The sequence below is a fragment of the Columba livia genome, chromosome 14, assembly GCF_036013475.1.
Source record: "Columba livia isolate bColLiv1 breed racing homer chromosome 14, bColLiv1.pat.W.v2, whole genome shotgun sequence".
Lineage (NCBI taxonomy): Eukaryota > Metazoa > Chordata > Aves > Columbiformes > Columbidae > Columba > Columba livia.
Genome location: NC_088615.1, coordinates 6874053 through 6900945, shown reverse-complemented (window position 1 = coordinate 6900945; position 26893 = coordinate 6874053). Strand labels below are relative to the sequence as shown.

The following is a 26893-nucleotide window of genomic DNA, read 5'->3' as shown; positions in this document are numbered from 1 at the left end:
AGAAGCATCCCATTGCCCAGCTCTCACCTGTGTGTGGGCCCAGCCGGAACTCCTCTGCGCCAGGGCCGTGGAGGCTGTACGTTATCTGCGCGTTGCTGCCAACATCGGGGTCGGTTGCTGATATTTTCAAAATGAAAAGACCCGGCAGAGCGTCTTCAGAGACTCTCCCGGTGTAGAATATCTGTCAAGGACAGAAGGTGTCATTGACATCTTAGCTGTCTTAAAAATACCTTCATCCTATATCGGGAGGAATAGATGAGCAGAAGCTTCATAGAGAATGATAAACCATGTGGTTTATAGGGAAACACGATGCACCTCCCTTTGCCGGATGCCAGGGTGTGGACTGGGACCAGTGAGCTCATTTCACACAAGCCTTTGAATCTCCTTTGGGAAGTAACCACCTCTGTTCTTTCTCACCACGGCTAACATCCATGGCAGCGATCAGCTCTCTACAGTAGCCAACCTCCTGATGGGAATCGCTCAGCTTAGCAGGATATAAAACTCAGTAATTTACATGCCTCTACCCAGGAGGCTTCCTGGCATTGTTTATCTCCAAAAATTATCCTTCATAATGCTTAGGCGCTCACTTACTGCTGGCAAACATGCTTGGAGGCTAGACTTAATGTTCTTGCTTGACATGCAGCTTAATTAAAATTGCTAAATATAATCAAAGCAAGAGGATCGTGTGAGAATAATTATGACAAGCCAAACGCTCTTAACATGCTCTTTCTGTTTTTTCTTCCTCACTATTGTGTTCTCTTCTTTCCAGATGCTCCCCTCATGCCCCTGGTGTCCCAAGACAGATGTCTTACCTGGCCACACTCAGGGCTGTTGTCATTGATATCCAGAACAAAAATTTCCACTTCAGTGATAGCCTGAAATTTCCCATCGGAGGCCATAACCTTGAGGAGATATTTCTCTGTATCTTCTCTGTCCAGAGGCTTCTTGGAAGAAATAGTCCATTCTCCCTCAATTTGGTTAACTGTGAACTGTCCCAGTGCGTCTCCTTCTAGAAGGGGGCAGGAGGCAAGGAAAAAAGGCATTTACCAAGTGGTGAAAATCAGAGGTGATAAGGAAAGGGGATATAGATATGTCCACTGCTTGTCCTTTAGGAGAGCTGATGGACTTGTGGTGGTGACACAGAGAGGGCATCGGTGTCATATCAGGCAGGTGAGGAGCATTTGGTCTGTCTCACAGAAATACCCTGCCTGTTCCTCTAATTCATTGTCTGCATGTTGCACTGAAAGGAGGAAACAACTCCTGATGGCAAAAATGTCTCGGTAACATTCTGCAGATGTGCATATTCATTGCCTCAAAACCACATTGTCTCACCTTGCTGAAGTGTGTCAGTCTTTCTTGGTGCATGTTCCTAAAGGGATCTGAGAGTTGCAAATACCCTGCAGACATTGGTTGGATCTTATAGTTATAGTGCCATGTGCTGTATATCCTTTTAACCTGTAGAAGTGTTTAACACATCGCTGTGCTTTCTGGGGCTAATTTTAATTCTTTAAGAACCAAATGATGAGACACAGGCAAATCCAGATGAGGCAGGCTTTCTGGTACACCAGATTCATGCCGCTCATGGGGTGGATGCTGCCCCTGGAGAATCCTTCTGGCAAGGAGCTGGTGTCCTCTGTGGACCCTCTGCTGTTGGGCAGAAGGAGGGAGCATATTCGGTAAAGGGAGGCAACAACTCAGCTGGCTGTAGGGCTTGTGTTAGATTCTGAAGGGCCTTGCACAGCTGTGTAAATTAAATTCACCCTCTTTCTGATTTCATTTGCTCTGTTGTGATGAGGTTGTGAATCTAGAGGCACAATGAGTCCTCTGCTGACCCTTCTTCTGATATTGGGAGGCTCCGGTCCGTGCTCAGATTTAGTTTCTGTGTATTTGAAATCCATGTGCACATGAACAACAGGAAGCTGGACTCTGTGTTCACCTCCTTTATTTTCCTGAAGCACTATACTGCGGTTCTATTTGTATGTTTACAGGTAGAGTTTGATTTGTCCTTGTAAGTAGAAAGTAGACAGAACATTGGGGATTTACCACTGACATAAATGTGTATTCTCTCAGGTTTAAGGTTAGCTGGAAGTTACTACTACCTTAAAGATGGCAGAAATGTGAAGACGTATATGGATTTAATCTTTCCTCCCAAAGGTCTGCAAATACCTCAGCATGCCATAAACCAACTGAAAGTACCTGCATTCCTCTCCTATTTTGAATGGTTACAATAACAGATAACAGGCTGCAGCATGATCTGGCTAAATGATTTGACCCTGAAGGGTCCTTGTTGGAGTTTGAACAAACATTTTAATTTGAAATATCTGTTCCAGGTCTGAGAAAGACCCTTTGGGGTCAAAATGTACTGTAAAATCAAGCTTCTACTTGTGCAGATGCACAACAAACATTCCAGTATAACATTGTTGTTGTTTTACAGCAGTGATTAGTTTTAGTTGGCACAACTGATGTTTCAGAGATGCCAGAGTCATCTTCAGTATTTCTTGTTAGCCAAAATCCTTGCTAAGATTGACATGACAGCCTCAAATATTCAGTCTGCAGAGTGGTTAAGTGCAGAGTGGTTAAGTGCAGCTTTATGAAGTCTGCTTGTTTGTTAAGTCAGAGTGGCTTCATAGGAAACACATTTAATACCAGAAAGTTATACGCATCATATGTGCATATGTATAGCCATTAAAAATACAGTCAGGCTACACACATGTGTGATGTGTAAAGTGACTGCAGTGCTTGCAAGAGAAAAAGCTGCATCAAAGACCTTAAATACAGATCACAGTATCTATGTAACAAAAACCTTTGTTCCTGCTGTACCTCTGCTTTTGTCCTTCCAATAGATGTTGCTATCTTAATTATTCCTCTGTTAAGAAAATGCAGACAAGTTTGTCTACAGTACTACTAGTTATTTATTTCTTTCCAAATAAATAGGACAGTTCAGTGGTGGGATAGCTATTATAGTGATAATTCCACCCACTGCAGTTAGGTACTGAAGAGTTTTGGATATCCCAGACTCGTTTAACTGAGGAGTCCAGCTCATGACAGAGCTCGAGCTTCATCTCCTGCTTCTGATAGGACTGTCAGTATAACCTTATTTCTGTGTTAGTATTCTACAAGACAAGGTATCAAATCCTCACTTTGAGAAGATACTCTATTCTTGATCACTGAAGATTTTAAGACAGAAAACACTCACCAGTGATGTAGCATGTGACCCGCCGGTTCTGCTCAGAGATGTCTGCATCGATGGTGCTCAGTGTGACAACCACCTGCCCTGGCTCCGCGTTCTCAATTACCGATCCTTTATAGAAGTCTGAGGTGAACTGTGGAGCATTATCATTTTCATCAGAGACAGTGACCTCCACCAGGGTTTGGGAAGAGAGCTGGACTTTCCTGCCATGGTCAGTGGCCACCACATAAAACCGATAAATCTCCTGAGCTTCACAGTCCAGCTCTTTTAGTGTGGTGATCCATCCACTTTCCCCATCAATGGTGAAAAGTCCTCGGAGGTTGCCAGATTCTGCTTCTAGACTGTAGGTCACTTGTCCGTCATTTCCCGTGTCCTGGTCATTAGCTGTCACTTGAATGACTGTGGTTCCTGATGGCATATTCTCCATGACAAAAGCTTTGTAGGGATCTGCCTCAAAAACAGGTCTGTTGTCATTGACATCCTGCACATGGATGTTCACAGAGACCAGGGAGACCAGCTCTGTCTCCTGATGTGAGCAGTGAGCCATAACATCAATCTGGTACCACTTGGTGGTCTCATGATCCATAGCTTTTTTGATTTTCAAAGCCCCTGTTTGTTTGTCCAATGTAAACACCTCGTCCTTGTTACTTTCTGCAGTAGTTCCCTTTACCAGGCTGTATATGATGGGTTCCTCTGCAAAAGCTCTGACTGACCCTATTTCTGATCCCTCTGGAAGATCCTCTGATGCAGAGAATGTATAAAGGGGCTCAGAAAACCTTGGCAATGTCACCTCCCTGGGGACAATTTGAAGATTCACTGGGACAAGAGAGTTCCAGTGAGGGGGTCTGCTGTCTTCAGCTTTCACCTTGAAGTTAAAGGCTCTGTTTTCTAAACCAACAAGACTCTCCTTGACCTTAACAACCCCAGTGGCAGCATTGATCTCAACAAGGTCTTCTGCCACATCTTCCACAGAGTCAACAGAGTAAATGACATCTGCATTTGCACCTTCATCAGCATCATAAGCCAGTACCTGGATGACGGGTGAGCCTTTGCTTACATTGGACTGGATGGACAGGGTGTATTCAGAGGCTTTGAACTGAGGTGGGTTGTCATTCTCATCTGTAAGGATTATTTTGACAGTGCAGAACGCCACCTTCCCACCCCCGTCCTTGGCCATGACTTTAATAGCAATGACTCTCTCTGTTGAGTTTTCCCTGTCCAGTTTTTGCAGTGTGGTAATATGGCCTTTATCGTCTATGGAGAACTTCTCATGGGCGAGTTTATTTATGATGGTGTAGTCTATGGTGCCATATGGTCCACCATCTGGGTCAATAGCCAGGAGCTCAATCACTTTGGTACCTATCTCAGCGTTTTCTGCCAGCTCTGCCTCGTACACGTTCTGCCGAAAAGAGGGGCTGTATTTGTTGGCATTTGTGGTATTGATATACACGGGCACAGTGCTCTTAAAAACTCCATCTGAAGCAGAAACTCTGAGATTGTAAAATGACTCCAAGTCCTTTTTACAGCGGTTAAACATGGATATTATTCCAGAAGTGCTGTTGATAGTGAAATGCCTGTTGTCATTGCCCGAGAGTATCACATATTCCAGTCGGGTGGTGTCTCCGCTATCGGGGTCCAGGGCCTGGACTTTTATCACAATGTGCCCACACGTAGCCATTTCGCTTACCTTGGCTTCGTACTGAAGCTGGCTGAACTCAGGGGGGTTGTCGTTGATGTCTGTCACATCCACAATTACAAGGGCATCACTGCTAAGCGGAGGCATTCCATGATCTGTAGCTCTTACTTTCATGCGAAACTGCTGATTCCTTTCATAATCGAGTGCTTGAGCTGTTGTTATTTGCCCTGTGCTGCCATCAATATTAAAGAACTTGGTAGCATCTGAACCATCATCCAGGATCTGATAGGAGACCGCTTTGTTTCTGTCTGAATCCTTATCAGAAGCAAAGAGCTGGACAACAGGGGTCTGTGCTGGCAAACTCTCCGAGACAGATGCTGTGTAGATCATCTGAGAAAATACGGGGGGGTTGTCATTAACGTCCTCTACCTCCACCTCTACTCTGGCTTCTGAAAAGGATCCTAGTGCTGTGTCAGTGGCTTTAACAGTGAATGTGTGTTTTGTCTCTAGCTCGTAGTCCAGCTGACCGGTTACAGTGAGGACACCAGTTTTAAAGTCAGTGCTGAAAAGTTTCAGGGAGTCTTCTTCCACGATGTTGTAGATGAGGCGCAAGCCTTCAGGGCTGCGAGCCTGTATGTGGAGGATGGATGTGTACAGGGGGATGTTTTCTGGTACTTTCACTCGATAGTACAAACTTTGGAACAGGGGGTTGGATTTGTTCCTCACACTGATCACAACCTCCTCTTCAGCATGGAGGGGGGGCTCACCTTTGTCCTTAGCAATGACTCGGAGGTTGTATTTGTTTAAAGCTTGATAATCAAGAGGCTTCTTAAGCGAGATGTCTCCTAGGTATGGGTCAATCCAAAAATATTTGTAGTCTTCTGCAAATGAGTAGGTAATGGCTCCGTTATCCCCTATGTCTTTGTCTGTTGCTGACACCTGAAAAAGCACATCACCTGGCTCTGTGCCATCTTGCACTGAGGTGTAATATGGCACGTTCTCAAACTGCGGTGGATTGTCATTGACATCCTCTACATAAACTTTGACTGTGGCTTGGGACACTCTTGGTGGTTTCCTGTTGTCCTTCACTTCCACAGCTACCTCGTGCAAGTCTTGTGCTTCACGGTCAAATTTCACACCCTTGGTCTGGAGCACTCCAGATGCCTGGATCATTTTGAATCGTTCCTTTCCATTCAAAAGCGAATAGAAAAGTGGTTCATTTAGCTGGTAGCCCTTGACCCCAAGAACAGTGAGAGTCTTCTCATCTGTAGAGTTCTCCATCACAGTTGCTGTGTACACGTCTTGATCAAATTTTAAGCCTTTACCTTGTGCTTGAGTTAAATTTAGCTTAACCAGAGCAGTACTCTTATATAAGCCATCACCAGCTCTGACAGTGAGTTCACGATGGCTTCCCAGGCCAGTAGCATTGAGAATGGAAAGGAGTCCTGTGACTGGATGAATATAGAAAGCATTATCAAGGTTCCCTTTCACGATGCTGTAGGTGACCTCTGAATCTGCATCTTTTGCTTGCACTGACAAAAGCTCCATCCCTGGGTGAGCAGGTAGCAAGACAGAAAGCTCATAATTGTCTTTAGAAAAGACTGGAGGTGAATCATTCACGTCTTTAACATGAATTGTGACCTTGGCTGGCTTGGATGCAAATAAGCTGGGATTTCCACTGTCATGTGCATGTACACTAAAGTGGAAAACTGGAGTGAGCTCATAGTCTATATCAGCACGACTGGTGAGTGTCCCTGTACTGGGATCTACTGTAAAATATTTAAGTGCCTCTGTTTCCAAAATTTCATAAACCAGCAGAGCATTAGAGTCTTGATCAGCATCTGTTGCATGGGTCACGAGGGGAGCATTGCTTTCATCCAGAACCATGCTTTGTGATGGAGCATTCTCCATGATCCAGCCAACGAAGGAAGGCTTAACAAAGATGGGTGCATTGTCATTCTCATCTATGACATAGATAAGTACAATTGTGTCCGTAAATGCTCCAGCCATGTTGGTGCCACGGACTTTCAACTGGTAAAAAGACACCTGCTCAAAATCTAAACTCTTCTGAGTGGAAATAAGACCTGACTGATAGTTCATGGAGAACACCCCATCTCCATTTCCATCTTTTATTTCATAGCTGACCGGTGACAAGCTTGTGGCTGAAACCTGGATCAGAGGAGAGCCAACAGCAATGGATTCACTGATTTCTGTGATATATTCGGCCTCTGGAAACTTTGGAGGGGTTCGATCAGAGGGTCTAATGCGGATGTGTACTGTAGCAGAATCTTTAAGCTGGGGAAACCCCTGATCTTCTGCCTTTACAATAAGAGTAAATCGCTCTTGCCTGGATGGGTCCAGTTTCTGGGCAACTGTAATAATTCCAGAATACAGGTCAATGCTGAAGAAACCTTCCCCATTACCTGCAAGAAGAGAAATGACCAAGTGAAGAATGTAGACATCCTATAGGTCTTGGTTTCTGAGTATCTTTTCCATAGATGCTCCTGATTTCAGATGTAATTAACATCTGTTTCTTTCATTGGGAGACAACAACCTTCATTAATTTCTAAATAATTTTCATGCTAAGAACAATGAGCCCATTGAGATCTATAAGCTAACTTTTAAATCAATCAAAATGTATATTAGAGACAAATACCCTTTAATTTGAGCCCATTTAGTGGTGGCAGAGCATGTGCTTGAAACTTTTGCCTCCTGTGCAGAACGTGGTAGCAGAGACTATACTAGATACTTCAAGCTCTGTCATGCTCATAATTACCAATACTTCAGGAACAATTAAATTCCTCAGTCCTTGATCTAAATTGCAGTGGGAAAGATGGAGCAAAGAATGGCTTGTCTCCTGCAGAGAGTTTACTTGCTAAATAGGCCATGTGGAACAGCCATAAATATTTGAGTCTTAACTTCTAGAGTGAATAATAAAATACTTGCCCACTGAGCTCGTATGACCCAAGAAGACCATTGGCTAAAGCTGAGAGGGTGCTCACCTTCCTTCAAGGATATATTTCTTGGTAGAACTGGTGGAAGCGATGATGACTGCTGGGGGAGTGGGAGTACTCTTGCCTAAGAACTGGGCAAGGATCTCTCCCTCAGTTCCCATGAACAGGAAGAGAAGATTTAAAGTTGTTCTAACTCATCCAGTCACATTTTTTCTTAGACTGGTTACTCAACATTGAACTGTCTTGCTAAGGATGGGTGCCTTTTCTATAAAATGAAAATTTCCATAACCTGCTTGCTCTATATTTTCTTTGGACAGGAAAAAAAAAAAATCACATTTTAGCCATGTGCAGCCATTTACTGTTCTTTGCAACAACTAGGGAAAGCTGGTCAACTGTCTGGCCACTAGCTAGAACATGGAAATGCAGGCATGTTCATGGCCTAAATTGTCTTGTTAAATGGTTCTCACCTGCCTGAAGGGAGTAGTGGATTTCAGCATTGGCTCCTTGGTCCTGATCAAGGGCTCTGACTTGCATAATCTCTGTGCCCACCACTGCCGAGTCCAACACTTCTGCTTCATAATGGATGCTGCTGAACTGTGGAGGGTGAAGGTTGCAGTTATCCACATGGATGATGACTCGAACAAAGTTCCTCTTGATGGGAACCTCCTGGTCTCGTACCTGAAGGACAGAGGAAGAGCAGGTATGGTCATATCAGGGAGCAGGCAGCCTTACCTGCACCAGGCTTCCAAGTACCTCATCAGGGCTCATAGGGAGTGGCGTGTTTCAGAGGTACCAACCCCTTGGATGGGAACAAGCCTCTAAGTTTCAGCACCAAAACTCAGCCTTGAATTTGAAACCACACATTAACAATTATCCACTGCGCTTTCTTGTACAAGAATCCAGTGTCCTTTCGAAGAAATTAGCAGCTGATGGGCTCAGCACATGGTTAGAAGAAAGCAAGGTGTTGCCTAGATTTATCCAGGATGGTTATATAGTAAAGATTAACACCCTGCTTTCCTCTTCCCTGCTGTTCTAGACAAATCTTCCCTCAAAATCTAGAATCAGTCTGAATTTCTCCAGTGGCCCATAAACCCCAGAGAAGCTGATGGACTTGGCAGGATTTGGCTGGGACTCACCATCACTGTTAGGGTGTGTTGTGGCATGGGCTGGGAACTGAAGCCTTCTGCTGTTGTGAGGACCCCACTGCTTGGATCCAGCTGGAAAAGTCTTGTGCTTTTGGGGTCCACACTGCCATGGATGGTGTAGATGAGCCCCTTGCCTTTGTCCTTGTCTGTAGCACTGACTCGAAGGATTTCCCTTCCTGAGGGGGTATCTTCAGGAATCCTCTCCTCGTAATGGCTCTCCAGGAACTGGGGACGGTGCTGGTTGATGTCAATCACGTGAATAAATGCCTGTAGGAGAGATAGCACAGTGAGGACAGCAGAGACATGGGACCAAGGTGACTTACACAGCCACGTAAAATCTCAGCTACCAACCCCTCTTGGGTGTAGCCGTGCTCTGAGCCTTGTAACCATCACAGCCCCAGCTTTTGGGGCTTTGCCATCCACAGTGACTGGGAGCACTTTTGTCCTTCTTCCCAATAAATTCTGCTGTGTCTTTCCTTGGTGACTTTCAGTTTGCTTCCTCTCCCCCTTTTTTTTTTTTTTTTTAATCTTTCCAATCTGGCAAGCCATTCATAATGAACACGCCAGTGCTTGGCACATGGGGAAACCATCGCAGCCTGCCATGAAAAGCAGCAGCCGTTCAGCCGTGGTGCCAGCTTTGCTGGCTGGTGCCTCCACACCAGCCCTCATTAATTACACACCAGAAAGCTGATGGGGGGTGATATTTGACAAGGGGAGGGAGGTTGGTCTATGTCAAGAGCAGCGTATGTGTGGAGAAGGTATGCAGAAGCAAAGTTTGTGGTCTACACTTTTTAGCCAAATCTTCCCCTCTGCGTGTAACAGCAAACCACTGTGAATGGCCTGCCTGAATTCTGCCTGCAAAGTCACCTAGTTTTTCTGTTTGGTCCCCTGCCCATCCTGACTGCTCTACTGATGCGTTGACTGAATCTTAGGAAGTCCCAACCAAGTGTAATAATTTGCTTCCTTTAGCAAACCTGAACATGCCATGGCTGTTTTGCACAAGCAGGTTTTTTGACATCTGCTAGTGGCATTGAGTGCCAAAATAAACGTAAGGATAAGATGCAAGGTGTCAGGGAATACACACCAGGCATGGTGGGGCTTTGTTTGTTTATTTGGAACACTGCTTGGTGATATTTAAGATAGATAGCTGTCTGTTAGCATTGCGTTTCACAGGAATGGTAGTGTTCCTCACTCATCATCCCCCGCAAACCTCCGCAGTGAATTTCCCACGATAAGCGTCACTGATGGGTGACTCATGTTCCAGGTCTTCCTGTGCAGTGAGGGATGGATTTTTGGCTGCTTTTTACGTGTAGAGAAAATGGTTTGTGAAAGATGAAGCCCTGAGAACCCCTCCTGAGGGTAGGTAAAGATGGGCAAATCTCAACAGCCATTTTAAATGGGGCTCGGGGACATGCCTGGGAGCAAAGTGCCTCTTTTCACCAGTGCTTGCTTTTCATGTGGCAGCTCAGAGGACATGGTATCTCTGCTGTTGCCCCACTCAGCACCCTGGACCTCAGTGCTGATGTGTTACCAATGCTCCATACACTTGGAGCAGCACAGGGCTGAGTCTGGCATCACCTCTTGCAGATGTGTCTGTGCTGGCTTTCTGCAGGCTAGCAAGTCTCAGGAGCACCTCTTGACATGGTACCATGGACTTAAGCCTGATCTAACTGCATATGCATTTCCCTTATGTCTTAGCATGCCGTCCAGACACGTGGTTGTTCAGCCTGAGTAGCTGAGAGCAAGTTGAGGTCTGAGAGTGTGAACTGCCACCCCAGCTTGGCTGGTGGTATAGCTGTGTCCTTGTGTGCTGGCTGTGATCAACAGGAAAAGCCCAGGCTTTCTATTATTTTGTGTTTCCAACAATATTTAAAAAATCTTAATTTGGTACTTGGGAAAGACTTGGGTCACTGTGTAGTGTAAGATCATGGTGTAAGGAGATTCTTGTGCCTGGCACTTGATCTAGACCTCAGTTGAGTCAGAAGAAAGATTCCCTTCGGCATATACTCACTCTAGGTGTGGTCCCTACTAAATTAAATTAATTAAAGAACATTACCTGGGTTTTGATGGTAGTGGACCCATCAGTGACTTCTACTGTCAGGTTATAGCTTGACTTCTTCCTTGCATCGAGGGGTCTTGCAATGACCATGCTGCCTGTACTCTTTTCAATGTCAAAATCCATGTCATCATCGCCACCTGGGATACGGGAGAGATGGGAAAAGGAAATGGGGGGTCAGCCACAGTTAGATTTTTGTCTGGAGCAAGCTGCAGGTGCTGGCAGCCTCCACAGGGGCAGGGATCCAAGGAGCTGTCTGAAAATCCAAAGGATGAGGATCACCCCTCCAGACACCATACACAAAACACATAAAGAGCTCATGCCCAGCCACAGATACATGGCATGCCAGGCAATATACCTTCATTCGAGCTGTACCTCTTGGGACACAGCTAGGTTGGGGACAGTGCCATAGGTGAGAAGCAGCAAAGAGTAAAGCATGCACATATGTGTATGATGTCCTGGCTAGATTTGCAACAGTCACATTTGAGCACTGATTTATTTGCACAAGGTCTCCAGCTATGCAGCATCATGGACTTAGCATGGATCAGAGACCTGCAAGGCTGAACAATGTTCCTGCTGGCTTCCTATTCAAGGTCACACAGTGGGCATATCAGCGATGGTCTTCATCGCCACGGTTGGGGGCCTGAGAGCTACCTGAAGAAGCCCAATACTTGAGCAGTTGGGGAGGCAGACGGTGCTTGCAGGGTGAGCAGAGCCTGGTGCCTCCAACCCAGATGGCTGTGTCGTGCAGGGAACCGCAGGCCCGAGCAGCTCCGCAGCAGAAGGCCATTCCTCATGCCGCGGCTGTTCAGCCCTGGCGTGGCAGCTCCTTTCTCATGCCTCACTTGCTGCTGGCCTCTTAGGTCACTATCGCAGGTGAAACACTGCTCTGCTGTTCTGAGATGCAGAAGGAGTTTTCTGCGATTTGTTCCAGGTCTCATCTTCTTTGCTTCCCAGCTACTGGATGCTCTGGATCTGTTTGATTCTCTTACCAGCTGGGAAAATTTTAGTTGGTGGTTAAATTACACATCTTCCCTTGCGGGAGAAATGCAGTGGTTGCCAGCCATCTGGATTACTTCCTTCCATGAGCACTTTCCTGCTGGGAAGTAGATGGAAAGAAGCAGAGAGAGGAAAAGAGAGACCCATGGATGCCTTTCCCTAATAAAAGCGAGAAGGGCTCCCTTTGCACAGTGCAAAAGGGATAGAGGAAGCCCGAGAAAGGAAAGAGATGAAGAAAGATGTTGCTTTGTCAGAGTTTTTTCAGACATCATCAAGCCTAGTGATAGAGCCTTTGTGGACTGGGACAGGCAAGATTTTGAATGAGGTGCTGAAGGCTCCTGGATCTCTGTATCACCTGCTTGGCTGCCAGCTACTGTGATGCTTTACTTTGCTAGTAGGAAAAAGTAAATCATGTCCTCTTCCATCAGTATAGAAACCAAGAGAACCCTGAGTAGCACTTGGTGCACTAGAAACTGGTAAAGATAAGGCCAAGCATACAGGTAAGCACTCAGCAGGGAAATGATGGGATAACATTCAGAGGAATATACCGTTAATTCTGCAAACCCAAGCGGATACTAGTAATGCCAGATAAGCCATGCACTGATACCGTCTGTTCCTTATAGTGTTGTATCTCTTGTTGCTTAATTGTATTTATACACCATTATCCCTGCCCTAACATAGTAAGGTAAAAACTATTCACTCATCTAATTAAGGCTTTGTCTGACGAGGGCAAACCCTACAGGCAATGTCAGGAAAGGCAGACTGGGGCACCATTTCAAAACATCAAATTACATGAGCACAACTGGCCCTTGTTTGTTGGACCAGTTCTGCACACGCACTGCCTGACGAGTCCCCTGGGGTGACAGCCCACGTCCCCTCTGCCCTGGCATCGCATGTCTCAGAGGAGGCCCTAGAGCTTCTTCACGTTTCATGTCTCAGTCATCCCTGGGATGCTGTGTGGTGGAAGGGAGAGCCCCACCAGTCAGGTCAGACCAGCTCTTTGGGGAATCCTTCCCTCTCGGGGCTGTGGGCTCGGCAGGGAGGGAGAGACAGGGGGTGTCTGTGAGACCCAGCCGAACACCTGCATCCTCACAGGCTGTTTTACCATAACCAACAGTGTCACTGGATTCCCAGGAGGAGTTGGGACTGGCATGCCCTGCCTTTCATGTGACATTGGAGAACACCTCAAACACTGGCAAATCCAAGAGTGTCATTAAGAAAGTGTGTTAGATAATTGCACTTGGCACAGGAGCCCTTGGACGGGCAGCTTTGTGTTGTGTTGTTTAAGCCTTTTGGTGTCTGTGAGAAAGCTTTCCCTGTAGCTCACCTACATCTAAAGCAAACAACTTCATTAGCTCAGGCATGTGAGTGCTGAAGGCCAAGGGAGCTGGAGCAAGTGATCCCAGACACTGCTGCCCTGCTTTTATTTCTGTGTCTCACCTGTGATATTAAACCACACTTGGCTGGGACCCATTTCGATGCTGATCACTCCCACCATATGGTTTACGGGATCCGTTTCCATCACGGCAAAGTTAAAATGTGGTTCATCGAAAGCTAGTGGCTCAGAGGAAGGGCTAGGACGGGTGACCCAGCTGATGTGAAGCCGCACATGGGAAGAAAGTGGTGGGCTGCCGCCGTCTGTTGCCTTGACCTGCCGGGAAATGCATGTGCAGTCAGGGAGAAGGCTGGTTTAGCCCATGGGAGCCCCATGGGAAGCTGCTTCTCTCACCCACTAGGAGTTTCATGTCCAGGTGAGCCCAAAATCCCACAAAATAAATCTTGGCCCGGTAGCCTGTGCTCTGCCTGCAGCCGAGGCAGAGCTGTGCAACCCAAGTGTCTCTTGACCATGAAACACAAAGACTGTTCGTGTTCATGTCCACATCCATATGGGATTGTGGATTACCATGTTTATCTCTGAGAGTGGGTTGGACAGTTTATTTTACATTTATCCTCCATTTTTAATAGCTTTGTGCCTTCTGCATTTCCCATCACTGCTTCCCAATTTCTCTCCCTGTAACCTAAGTCTGTCTCATCCAAGTTCTCCTGCTGCTGCATTTTTTCCATCTCTTTTCTGTTGCTGCACCCTTTCTTCTCTTTCCCTCTCTACCCATCTCTTCCCATTGACTCTGTTTCCCTCTCCTCTCACCGTGAGTATGTTGTATTCGGAGGCAGGAAAAGCCTTCCTGGAGAACACCATGCCAGTTGTGGGGTTGATGGTGAATATCCCTTCGTCCTCCTCCTCGATGGTGTAGGTGATGTGGCTGTTCTGGCCCTGGTCACGATCCGAGGCGATCAGCCTGTAGACAGGCAGCGGCGTCTCCGAGGCGTCTCTCTCGGGAAGCTGCACCATGAAGAGCTTGTGGGGGAAAGTGGGAGGACTGTCGTTGGCATCCAGGACTTGTATCACCACTCTGCTGGTGGATTTCAGGGCTGGCTCTCCGTTGTCAGAAACAGCCACCTGCCAGCAAGCAAAGGGAGCAGGTGACAGAGCTGCTTGTTACGACCCAGAACATGAGTAACCAACCTTCATCCTGATGGGCAATGACTGAACTAGGGTGTTCACTTGGATCTGCACTTGTAGCTCAACATCTTCAGAGACATTGCTCCTTTCTGCAGGGTAAAATCTGCTGGCCGTGGTTGGCACCATGCAAGGCTTGTGCATGCATGGGGAGACACATCTGCAGGGCTCCTGCTTGCGTTTGCTCAGGGCAATGGGTCAGATCCCGCTGCCAGGTCAGGCTGTAGGTCATCAGGAGTCACACAACTGAAAACGTTTGTATTGCAAAGGCTTAACAAGTTATCACCTGTCCTCACTTGACTGTGCCCACGCACACTCCCAGCATGTCACATTGCAGAAATAAATGTATTATCCTCAATCACTGCGATAGACTGCAACACCTTAAGATCCCTCTAATGCAGGGGTGTCAAACTCATTTTCACTGGGGGCCACATCAGCCTCGTGGTTGCCTTCTAAGGGCAGAATGTAATTTTAGGACTTTATAAATGTAACAACTCCTGCTCTAATGTCAATATGCATCACTCAGAGCAGCTAGGGATGGGGGCAGGTAACACAAAACTACGCAGCAATGTCTGATACAATGAGATAAATGTGGGTGGATTTCTCTCGCTTGCTCTTTCCTCCATAACTTATTATATCTCCTGCTAGAGGACAATTCCAGTCCTCTTCCCACAGCTTCCAGAACAGACCTTTTCCTCCAGTCTTCAGTAAGGAAATAATAAACCCCGCAGTACTGCTGCAGCTGTCTCTTAGGGCAACACACACCATTTAATTAAGTTTCCCAGCAGTTTGGAGCTGATGGGATGAGATTCTTTCTCTGTGCTCCAACTTGCAAGGAAAGCTTTTTGAGGACTTAATACACTTGTACGTAAATAAAGCTAATTACAATCATCATTACCCACCTCTAGGATATGTTCAGCCTTGTATTCTCGATCCAGCTGCCGTGAAGTTGTAGAAATTAGACCTGCCAAGAAAGAAACCCTTTAAGCTCCAAGAGTCATCATCCAAAGAAAACCAAAGCCGGTCAAATCTCCATGTGTCCCACACCAGCCTGGCCACCCATCCTGTTTCAGGTTCCCTTTGTGATCAGAGGAGAACAACAGATACCCACAGAGGGCAAGCTGTGCTCCTGAATCCCTATGCAGAGATGCTGCTCTGATTACAGAGACTGAGAGGAGGGGGGACACCTACCAGATCCCGGCCTCAGCTGAGGGTTGTCCAAGCCATGTGGTGGGGCTTTTGGTGAGAAAGATAGCAGGACCATGAAAACAAAACTTTTCTTATACCTCTAAGTAACGTTCTGCATGTGCTGGCACAAGTTTGGCCTCTTTACAAGTCTCAACTCCTATTTTCCCTCTGTTGAACCTTGTTTTTTGTAATTTACAGTGTTCTGACAATAGCTTTGTCTTTTGTCTTGGGAAATATGCTCTGTTCTACCACTGGAATAAATGCATTCAGGCTAAAAATGGGGTATAGTTGATAATAATGTTGGTATATTTTTTAAACCTTGCTGAGAGACAGGTTGAATCCAATAGCAATTGCAAGATTTGAGGGATTTCTAAAAAATACACACTAGTTTAGCCACAGGGCATAGACTGGATGCGGGAGGGAGGATTGTGGCTATAATAAGCTAGAGTTTAAACAAAGTCATTGTAATTGCCTGGTTTTGGCTTGTCAATGACTAAAACGAGTAGATGTGGAAAGGACAGAGTTGAGGCTTGTGTTTCTACATCTGGTTTGATAACAGTCCTTATCAAGTACCTTGATTCTTCACCTTTGGAGAAAAGCAGATCTAGACTATTTTCACAAATGCTTTACAGGTGACAGAAACTGTATATATAATGTATGATTTTCTGACAGTCATCAAGTCTGACACCTGTGAGCGTTTGTGTTAGTTCCCCTAACTCCTGCTCCTGGTGTTTGCTGTTATCATGGTGTTTATCCCTTATGAAGACAAGTCCTGCTTTCTCATACAAACAAAAGGCACGGTGAATTTTCCTGAGCACCACAAGCAGAGATACAGGCTCATGCTGCTCTGGGAAATGCTTTGCGTGGAAGGCAGGGTGTATTTGCAGTGGTGTGAGCACGTGCACTTGTGTGTCCCGAAAGACTCGAGAATCAGAGTTGCGTGAACCCCTCTCAACTCTCATTTCTCGTCCTAAGCCAAAACATTTTAATTAATAGTATTGTTTTCAGTCGTGTCATACTTCTGTGTATTGCTGCCTAAGCATGATAGGCAGGAGAAAATTTGAAATGGCTGCAGGAAACACCAGGGAGCTGAAGGGGGGAGTGAGGAGCAGCTGCTTGGAACAAGACTATTGTTCACTGTTTCCACTTGTTATCTGGGATTATTCGTATTTGGCACCGGCCTCTGCACTAAACATTTATTTGATGCCTTTACAATCATAAATCATGACTCCATGTATTGTGACAAGATAATTTGAAAGACACTGTTTGGATGTATATCATGGATATTTTCTTTTCCCTCCCTAATCTTCCTTTTGACATCTCGGTGAAGAAGCCTCAGCACTGGCCTGAGAGCTCACTGGCTGAGGAGTTTCTGAGTACCTCGTGGGCTCGTGGGAGGCTGCAGGGCTTCTGTGGTAGCAAAACTCTCGATATGCATGGAAATGCTCACTTAATGGGGGCCTGAACATGGAACTCCAGCAACAGGTCACTGAGATCTCTGATGCTTCTGTCCACATTGCCAATAGACTGGATAGGACAAGGGAGCAAACCCTAAAACTCCAGCTACCTCAGGGAATGGCTCATAATTTTGGCCTAACCAGCCCATAGGACACATAGGTAGCTATAGACAATGGAGTCACCCAATACCTGTGTGCACACTGGGGATATTTCTAGTCTATCCGATTGCAAAATTCAGTTGCAACAGAGTAATACCTTGTTTGCACTTGGTTGCTGCATGCCAGCTGATGGAAGGTAACTCAAACCTCTCTAAAGTGGTTATTTAGATTTGCCTGGCCACACCCTGAAATTCTTTCATGACCTAATGATAAAAATTAAGGAAAACAGGATCATAGCTGAGCTTTCTAGAGCTGGAGAAGAAGGACTGTGGTAAAGGCAAATGAACAAGAACTTAATGGTTATCTTGAATGTTTGTGCCAATGAAGATGCTCAGATCTCCTGGGCAGTAAGAGCTGACTCTACTCTCACTCTCAGACCTGTACTGTATCCCAGTTGGGCTTATTAATGGATGGCATTTTTAGGTTTATCTTCATATCTGTTGAGTCACAAGTCAATGGGTTGGCTTGTCCTCCTGACCCCAGGCAAACTCCCTCTGTCCCTTACCCTGTGCTCAATTGTGGCTCCTGGATCCCCTCTCCAGAACCAGTTACCACTCTGCCTTGAGATCAGAAAGCTCTTGTGGTTAACAGTTAATCACTCTAATTCCCGTACGGAGCCGTGGTGCTGTGTGGCTGCCAAGATGCACAAACTGCCAGCAGTGTTCACACGGCGGCTGAGAACCCAGAGACAAGGAGACAGGAGCTGCACATGATGCTTGAGAGAAGCCAGCTGGAATTAATGCATATTTTTGTTTGTTGCTACTTGGTTATACACCCTCTGAAGCCAGAGGGCTAAAATGGAAGTGGAAACTGTTATTAAAGGGGAACTGCCGTCAGCTTTTGTGGCCTAGGGAGACAGTTCCTTGGTTCTTTCTGCGACCCTCTGCAAGGACCTGGGAAGTGTGCGTTTTGATTTTAATGAGAATGTTTCGTGTGTGCATGTGAACGTGAGTTATCAGTGCAGTCCCTGCCTCTCTGGAAAACACCAGCCAGCCCATCCCACAGGACTTGTAATCGAGTGGGTGTCTTTTATTCGTGTGAGTGAAGAGTGGCCTTGAAGTTTTCTGCTGAGTCCTATGGAGACTGAACAAAACTGTCAATGGTCCTGATTGCACTTGGCCAATTAACCAAGCTCTCTGCATTCACCTGAAGGTCTAGAAACGATCCTTTCTGTTATTTGCACACAGAAGGGCACAAGCTCTGCTCTTGCAGCCTATCTACACACAACAATGGGAAAAGATTGTCTGTAATTCTCCTGCTTGCTGCCTGGAAAGGAGAGAGAGGAAAGCTAGTCATGTTGGAACAGGAGCTGCAAAATTAACAGTGCATTGTTGTCAGGGAACAAAAAATAATAATAACTTCTGCTGGCAAGAGCAGGGCTGGGGTGGAGGTTGCTGGCCCCCTGCCCTTGCTGCAGGGAGGAAAATCTAAGATAGTTAAAATAGCCAGAATCAGGTTTGCAGGTACTGGGGCTTTCAAAAGAGCCTGAGAAGAGGTTGTTATTCTGATTCCTCTTTCTGTTGCCCCACTGTCGCTTCCCTTTCACATTCCCTTTTTTTTTTTTACCACCTCCCCTCTTGTTCTGACTCTTCTCCGCACCACTCCATGCTCAGCTCAAGCTGATGGTACATTGTCTCGCGGAGCAGCAGTGCAACCATCCCTCAGATCAAAAGAGTAGGCTGTGTCTGTCTGTCTTTCCGTGTAGACATATGCAGGGAACCACAGGCATCCTGGGGAAGCCCGTGGACATGGACACAGCTGGAGAAGTTCCAGAAGAACAAGCACTAGATAAGAGCTGGAGATGAATAGTCCAAGGTAAAAGGATTCTCCAAAAAGCCTTTCGGCAGGATGAATGGCTTCATCCTGACTCTTCCTGCCACAGCCTCCCAATTCCTCCTGGTCCTGTCCGGACTGGAACTCGCTTCACATCAGGGACTGCAAACCCTACACATAACAAGCTGAAAATGTTTCCAGCGAAAGAATACCTCAAACTCTACTATCTCTCCATCTCTCCGTGTATCTATCTATCTCTCTGTCTCCCACAAACACTGCTCTGCACCAGCTGCCAGGCTGGGCTGGAGAGATTCCATCACCAATGGCAGAAAGCTTTCATCTCACTGTGCAGTTTTATTCCCTCTTCTCATTAGCCTTTCATTTATTTTCCCTCGCTTTTTCTCCACCCTCTTTAGGGAACTGAGAGCTGGAAGAGCTTAGAGCCCTTCTGTGGTAGTTCAGGGACGCTGGAGGTGCCAAGTCCTCCCAAGGGACAGCTATTACAGCCGTTCCTGCTGCCCTTCAAGGCCTCATGAAAGACCAGCAGTTCACCTTCCAATGCTACATTTCCAGGCTGAGGCCAAAGATTATGTTCTAATTCTACTTAACAGAAAAACTAGCATGCCCTTGTCTGCAAAGGAGAATATCACAGGGTTTCAAATAAGCTTCCTACAACTCTGTAATTTAGATGAGCTGTGATATTCTTACTGGCAATAGTAGCAGATGACTTCTCTTTAGATACTTTAGATACTTTAGATACTGTACGCATGATACTGCTCAGCTTATGCCAATGCTTGCAGGTAATTATTTGTTCTTTTCACTGATATGCTAGTAAAACAATGGACAACTGAATCCTCATCAAGCTTGGAAGCATGTCCTTAAGTAAACTCCAAGCTTAGGGTTTAAATAAGGGACCTCCAGCAACTGTCCAAGAGATAAGATCAGCTCATGGGTTTCTTACAGGACTGACAAACTTCTCACTCTTCACATGCAAATTATCTGACTGTAGAGAGAGATGTATAGGAGGTGACTCAGAGCTGAGAGAGCAATTTTTGTCTCGGATGGGAATTAAAGGGTTGGCTTAAAGGTGAGGTGTCTCATTAGCCAACGTTCAGATTTTGCCAGTGTCTTTTGTTTTACCAAAAACATGACATCCTTGGACCATGGCTTTGCAGGGCTGCACTCACACTGGGATGAAGGTTTTGTGTGTTGCCTGCAGCACAGAGAAGGCTGAATTTCCTACAGGATGCGTGAGTGCAAGCTGAGCTCAGCATGAGGGTTGCTAGCCTGGTGTCCTGGTAGCCATTTCTGGTCCACATCCCATCAAACAGGCATTAGTCTTCCAATAGAGGGCCTCTGAAAGCACCTCTCCATGTAACCCAGCATTTGTGCCAGCTGTCCATGTGGCTAAGTTGTGTATAGTTTGGACTATGTGGGGAAGTTGGATGCAGAGCAATACCCTGACCTGGCTAAAAAGCTTCTGACCATAGATGTAGCTACAGCTGGAGGTGGCCCTGGTCAGAGTTAGCTGACATCTCCAGGTGTATGTATACGGTGCCATGTAGAGACACCAGAAGGATTTCATTGTTTCAGCATAACAGATCTTTTCTGAACACCCTGGCCTGCTGTAGGGAACTGCCAGAGGGCCATTACACCACAGGTAACATGCAATCAAGAGCTGCACTAGCCTTTTTCAATACATTCAGCTTCTTTCTCATCTGAGTGCAGGCTTCTGTGCCACTGCAGTAGGTGAACTGCTTTTATCATCTGCGGGAGATCAAAGTCATGCAATTAATCCTCTCCCATACCCAGGCTCTGTGCCCTCCCTCCCCTGTTCTTGCAGGAGCTGATGGAGTGCCGGGCTCAGCACAGCTTTCGTTGCCAGGCTGGCCCAATGTCAGCTCTGTTGGGATAGTTTGAGGAAGCTGTTTACAGAAAACATCAGCGGGTTTTTGATGGCTCTGAAAGATCTGGTAATTAATCCTCAGATGAAAGATACAGTCTAGGAAGATGGCAAAAGAGGTGGTACTACACTTATTACATTAATAGTGCTGGAGAATGGGTGGAGCCTTTAAATGCAGTGGGATTCAATTTTATTAATCCTGCCTTGGTCTGTCCCAGAACAGTCACCTCCAGAAGGGTGTTTCCTGGCTCAGGCTGTGTAATAGGGCAGTTGTTTGTAAGGGGGAAGATTAAAAGCAAATGCTTGGTTCAGTTTACAGCTTTGAAAGTAGCACATTTGTGTCATTCTAAGAGCCATCTGGATGCAAATAGCAGCCTTCAGGTTGAGGGTTTCAATCCTTAGCCTACCCACACAGTGTGTTTGGAGACTGGGACTTTTGCTGCAGAAAGAAGGTGTGACAAAAACAGCTGCGTGGGCTGTTTATATTGAATATGTAACATCCTCTGGGCACTTGGAAGCCTCAAAAACAGATGCTGAATTGGATCAGTCTTACCTGTAATGAGGTTAATGGTGAAGAGTCCTTGAGGATTTCCAGTTAGGATGTGAAAAGTCAGTTTTCCCTCTGAGCTAGAGTCTGGATCTAAGGCATCAAGCTGAAGGACAGATGTGTTTGGTGGGGAATTCTCCATCACAGAGGTGTAGAAGACAGGTCGGGACATCTGAGGTGGGTTGTCATTGGTATCGGTGACTTCAATATAAATTTCAGTCACAGAAGAGAGAGGAATTGTTCCCAGGTCGAGAGCTAGCACTGTCAGCCAGTAGTGAGACGTTCCTTCTCGGTCAAGTGGTCCTGTGGTCCGGATGGTGCCTAGAAGAATGACAGAAAGTGCTTGTGAGGGATTTAAGTAACTCAGACCACTTTGTCCTTGATGCCAGACCAGTCTGTGTCTTTGGTCTTCTTGGTTTTTGCTGCAGATATAAACCCTGGCATCGGCCTTGTGAGATTGTGGGGAAGGTGAGGACTTGCTTGTGCTGAGACTAATTTGTTACACAAGTGAAAGGGAAGACTTCAGTATTTTAGGGAAGGACAGATCTTGATTTTCCATTATTTTAAGGAGACAAACGCTGCTTGCTTTTCCCCATATACAGGGATGCACATTGTACATCCCTGCACAAGCATGAAAGATTTGAATGCATGGAACTTTCTAAATAGAGAGAATATAGAAATGTCATATTGGGTCAAAAAGTCAGACCAAACACAGCATGGAGTTTAAGTTTTTATGATACACCATTAAACTAAACTGTCATTACCTGTGTCCTTTTCGATGCTGAAGACTGACAGGCCAGTGCCCTCTCTGAAGAAATATTGAACCTCTCCATCTTTCCCCTTATCGATATCTTTTGCTGTGACCATCATCACTGATGTACCCTCAGGGCTGTTCTCCTGCACCCAGCCTTTGAAGACAAAGGAGGCAAAGCGTGGTGGGTGCAAGTTCTCATTGACATCAAGGATGTTGACTTCCAGGTGACAGAGGGAAGAGCGAGAGAAGGGCTTCCCACCGTCACTGACCTGCACGGTTAGATTGTAAGAGTCCTTCTTTTCATAGTCCAGCTCCTTCTCCAACCGGAGTGCCCCAGTCAGCTTATCCATGTGAAACATCATCTCCTCATCACTAATGAGGCTGTACCTCACCTCACCCCCAGAGCCAGTGTCTGGGTCAAAAACCTCAAGAAACAGGAGAATGGTTCCCACGGGCAAGTCCTCTGGGACCTTCACATTGTTGAGGGCTGGGAGGCATTGCGGGGTGTTGTCATTTACATCCTCCAGAGTCACCGTGAGATCTGTAACGGAGAACAGCTCGTAGCCTGTTTTGGGCTGGTCCCTAGCTTCTATTTTGAGCACATAGTAAGGCCACAATTCCCTATCCAGGGCACCTGTAACTGTCACTTCTCCAGTGACACTGTTAATGGCAAACTTATCAGTGGGGGTTAGGAGAGAATATTTTACTCTCCCATTGTCATCTGTATCAGCATCTTCCGCTTTGAGTTGCGCTATTGTTGTCCCTGTTGCTACGTGTTCTGGTATTGCCACCCAGTAGGCACCTTGCGGGAATTTAGGAGTGTTATCGTTGGTATCCAACACATTCACAGCCAACAGTTTCCAAGATGATTTTTGTGGTGTGCCAAGGTCGTACACGGTAATGTTAAGAATGTAGAAACTGGTTCGTTCATGATCTAGAGGAGAAAGGACTTGAAGGAGACCCAGTTCCAGGTCAATAGTAAAGCAGCTATCGTCATTTCCATCTGAGATCACATAGACCAATTTTCCATTAAAACCAGTATCAGGATCAACAGCTGAAAGGTCAGCAATAGTTGAGTTGATGGGAACAGTCTCTATGATATCAATAGATCGTGGAAAGCTGTCATCAAACTTCGGAGCATTATGGTTTATAAGGTGCAAGTTCAGAGATGTTTCATCATCCTGCCCGTGGCCTTGAGACTGAGACTCAATGGAGTGTATGATGGTTTCTGTCAGTTGTTTCAAGACTCCTGTTTCCTCACACTGCATTTTGACGGGGAGACCTTGGCCGACCACACTGATATTTACAGATGTTGGCAAAGCATAGTTCTCCCCATCTGTTGCAGTTATTTTCAAAGAGTAGAAAAGTGGCTGTTCAGAAGGAAGATCTCGCAAAGATATTCTAAGTGATATTACTCCAGAGACGGGATTCAGTTCAAAATGCCGTAACTCATTGCCAGACTTGATTTCATATTTGATATGCTGCAGCTCATCACTGTCGATTGCAGAGACTGTGGCCACGGGGTTCCCAACCGGAAAGTCCCGTGGGATGGTGCCGCTGCAGCTTGCCTTCTCAAACACAGGAGCATTGTCGTTGACATTGCTCAGCATGAGGGAGACATACACCTCTGTTTCATGGCGGAAGGGTGAGCCCCAATCTGACGCCCACACTCGCAGATGATACCATCTCTGCATCAACTCATAGTCCATTGACTTGGAGGTGGAAATTATGCCAGAATAGGGGTCAATGACAAAGGGAACCGATTTCTGGTTGGCTATGGTGTAGGTGACAAAACCATTGTTTCCTTCATCTTCGTCTGTAGCCTGTACCGTTAAGACACTGGTACCGGGAGGAACATTTTCATCAAAGGCCCCACGGTATGAAGACTGACTAAAACTTGGAGCATGGTTGTTGCAATCAGTGATGTCAATGTGAACAGTTGTGGATGTGTGACTGTTAGTGGTTGTAACTTCAAGTACAAAATGAGACTGCTCACGGAAGTCCATTGTTCTGGCTGTAGTTATTAGTCCAGTGTGAGGATTGATCTTAAAGCTTGTGCTGTCAGGAGTGGGTCTCAAAATATATTTGAGATTTGGGAAGACTGGTGTGATCTTCACCATAACAACCTGGCTTCCAGCTGGGGAAAATTCACTCAGCTGGACGTGGTACACTTCTTTCTCAAACCTGGCAGAGACATACCTGGAGGGAGGTATATGGATAACTCTAATAGGAGAGAAGAGTGGTGGCTTGCTCTTGTCCTTGGCTTGCAGACTGAGGTTGAAACCAAATGGGTAAAGCAGCCAGTTGATCTCTTTGGTTGACACAATCATGAACTCCGTGCTCCCAAAGTAGGATTTGATGGCTTTGAAATGTCTTCCTGGATCTCCATCCACAAAGTCGACAGAATCTATCCCTGCTTCTGAGTCACCACTTTCTACAGACAGAGTTGCATAGAGAAAGTCTTCATCTGAGTCAGGTGGTGTCACCTTCACTGAGGAGATGGAGGGGGGTTTCCTGGCAGATGGCTCCACTTGGATCATCAGATTAGCCAAGTTCCCAAAGCCGTTTCCCTCTGTGATCTTTCTCATTCTGTCCACAGCCAAAACCTGCAGGTGATGTCTGCCTCGGTGGGTGCTGTTCAGCCTGCCTGTGGTCATAACTGCTCCCGTGGTGGGGTGGACGGTGAAGAGGTCAGACTTGGTATTGAGGGCATAGTAGAACTCGGCGTTCTGGCCAGCATCAGCGTCAGTGGCGCTCAGTGTGCAGACCACCGTTTTCAGAGGTGTGTCTTCTCTGATGGACACTTTGTAGGAGGGGGGTGAAAAGAGAGGCTTCAAGTCATTTCTGTCCAGAATGTGGATCAAGACTTTGGCCCAGGCTTCATAAGCAAAGGTGCTTTCTGTGGCCTTGATTATTAACATATAACTGTCTTTGACCTCCCGGTTTAAAAGTGCTGTGTTGCTGCTCCTGGTTCTTATTCTCAAGAAGCAGAAATCCCCGATTACATGCTCTTCTGTTTTAAAAAGACCAGTGTTGTCTCCAGAGGCTATTCTGTACCTGATGTCCCACTCAGGGTCTGTCTTGTAGATACCCATTTTGACGTAGCTCTCCACATAGGTCTTGGGGGCTGAGTTCTCATAGATGGTGGCATTGTAGAAGAAGTGGGTGAAGTGCAGAGGGGAAGTGTTGCCTTTCTCGCAGCTCGCCTTATGGACCACACAGCTCATCAGGAAAACAGCAACACTCAGGAAGTGCCTCCTGATAGTGACTTCCATGGTGTGGTGCCTCTTCGGGTCCTGCAGGTGTCAAAGGAAGAACCTTGGTCATTTTTATTAAGGTTAATGTGCTGGAGAAAAAGTCCCTGTGGGCTCAGCCTCACCTCCCTCCTCTCCCTACTCCTTGCTTTGCTGGTGTGGTTTAAGCTGAGCTTTTCTTCCTTCTGGCCCCAGGAACGACCTGTCCTCCCACATCCCCATGCTGGTTCAGATCCACTCACTTTTTCTCTTTCAGTTTATGCCCTTGTAGAGGGCAAAACATAAAAAGCCATGTAAAATGCTCTGATCATGCTGACTCCCTATTCTGTGAACAATCTCTCCCTCCATTTCTACCTTGTCCCTAGTCAAAGAGCCTATTTGAACTCTCCACTCTCAATCCAAACCCCACTTCTCTTCTGTTTCTCCATTCTCCCTTCTCCATCTTCTCTCTCCATACAAGTTCTTGCAAAATATTTTCAAGAGTCAATATACAAAGAATGACTTGATGTCTCTCCCCATGGCTTGTCTTCCCATTCCTCTCCTCTTCCTACAGCAATCTGTTCTCCTTCCGCAGCATAGACGCCCTACAACAATATGGCCTTTTCAACAGCTTTAGCTCAAGCCCTTGTCAAGTTGTATCTATGTTACTGCAAAGTTCTTATAATTCACAGTTCTGACCCTGTCTGTCTCCTATGCATTGCTTGAAGAGCAGATTTCTAGCAAGACACCTTGACCATGTCACCCTCAGCTGCTGAGCAATCTCTCTGGTTCCTCCCCTCCCACGGCAAAGCCCCAGGGTCAGGATTCCTGTGGAGGATCTGCTGTCCATGACCACCCGCCACCGACTTCCTTCTCTAACGACTCCTGAACATCTGTGGCTCCATGATTTATGTCTGTGAACATGGTGTATCAAAGAAGCAACAGGGGAGCACATACGTGATTAACAAGGATGTAACTTTATTAGTGAGCTTTGTGGAGCTTGTTAAAGGATCAAGGCCTGTTCTTTTCAAAAGTGAAGTGCGTGCTGCTGTGTGTGCATTTAGGGGTTGAAACCAAGGATAAGCTAAATATAGGTGCATATATTTCCCTTAGATATCCCAGATCTTTATCTAGAACTGTTTCTTCCTCTTTTAAATTTAAATTATATATCAAGTACCTGCCAGTCATTTGGCACATTCCTGATTTAAACAGGGAAGACTTGTTTTTCCAGACACTTTTTTCAAGACTTATCTCTTTAAAAGCCAGAACTAGTTAAATTTATAAGTCAAATTGAATGTTAGGAACAAATTATTGAAGCCTAACTAAAAATATGTGTCACATTCTCTCACTGAGATAGCTAATTACTGATGAATATAAAGCT

General features: G+C 46.0%; 1 protein-coding gene across 1 annotated transcript in view; it reads right to left on the bottom strand.

The window, feature by feature from the left end:
* FAT2 (FAT atypical cadherin 2) overlaps positions 1–26893 on the bottom strand; it is a 57358-nt gene that overhangs the window by 19554 nt on the left and 10911 nt on the right. The window contains exons 2-12 of the mRNA XM_005503378.3: positions 22290–25575; positions 21532–21846; positions 15401–15462; positions 14127–14438; positions 13421–13631; positions 10982–11121; positions 8917–9192; positions 8248–8458; positions 3197–7249; positions 813–1009; positions 28–181 (exon numbers count right to left, since the gene is read on the bottom strand). Of these exons, the coding sequence (XP_005503435.2) occupies positions 28–181; positions 813–1009; positions 3197–7249; positions 8248–8458; positions 8917–9192; positions 10982–11121; positions 13421–13631; positions 14127–14438; positions 15401–15462; positions 21532–21846; positions 22290–25554 (9196 nt within the window). The 5' untranslated portion in view covers positions 25555–25575. The remainder of the gene's footprint in view (positions 1–27; positions 182–812; positions 1010–3196; positions 7250–8247; positions 8459–8916; positions 9193–10981; positions 11122–13420; positions 13632–14126; positions 14439–15400; positions 15463–21531; positions 21847–22289; positions 25576–26893) is intronic.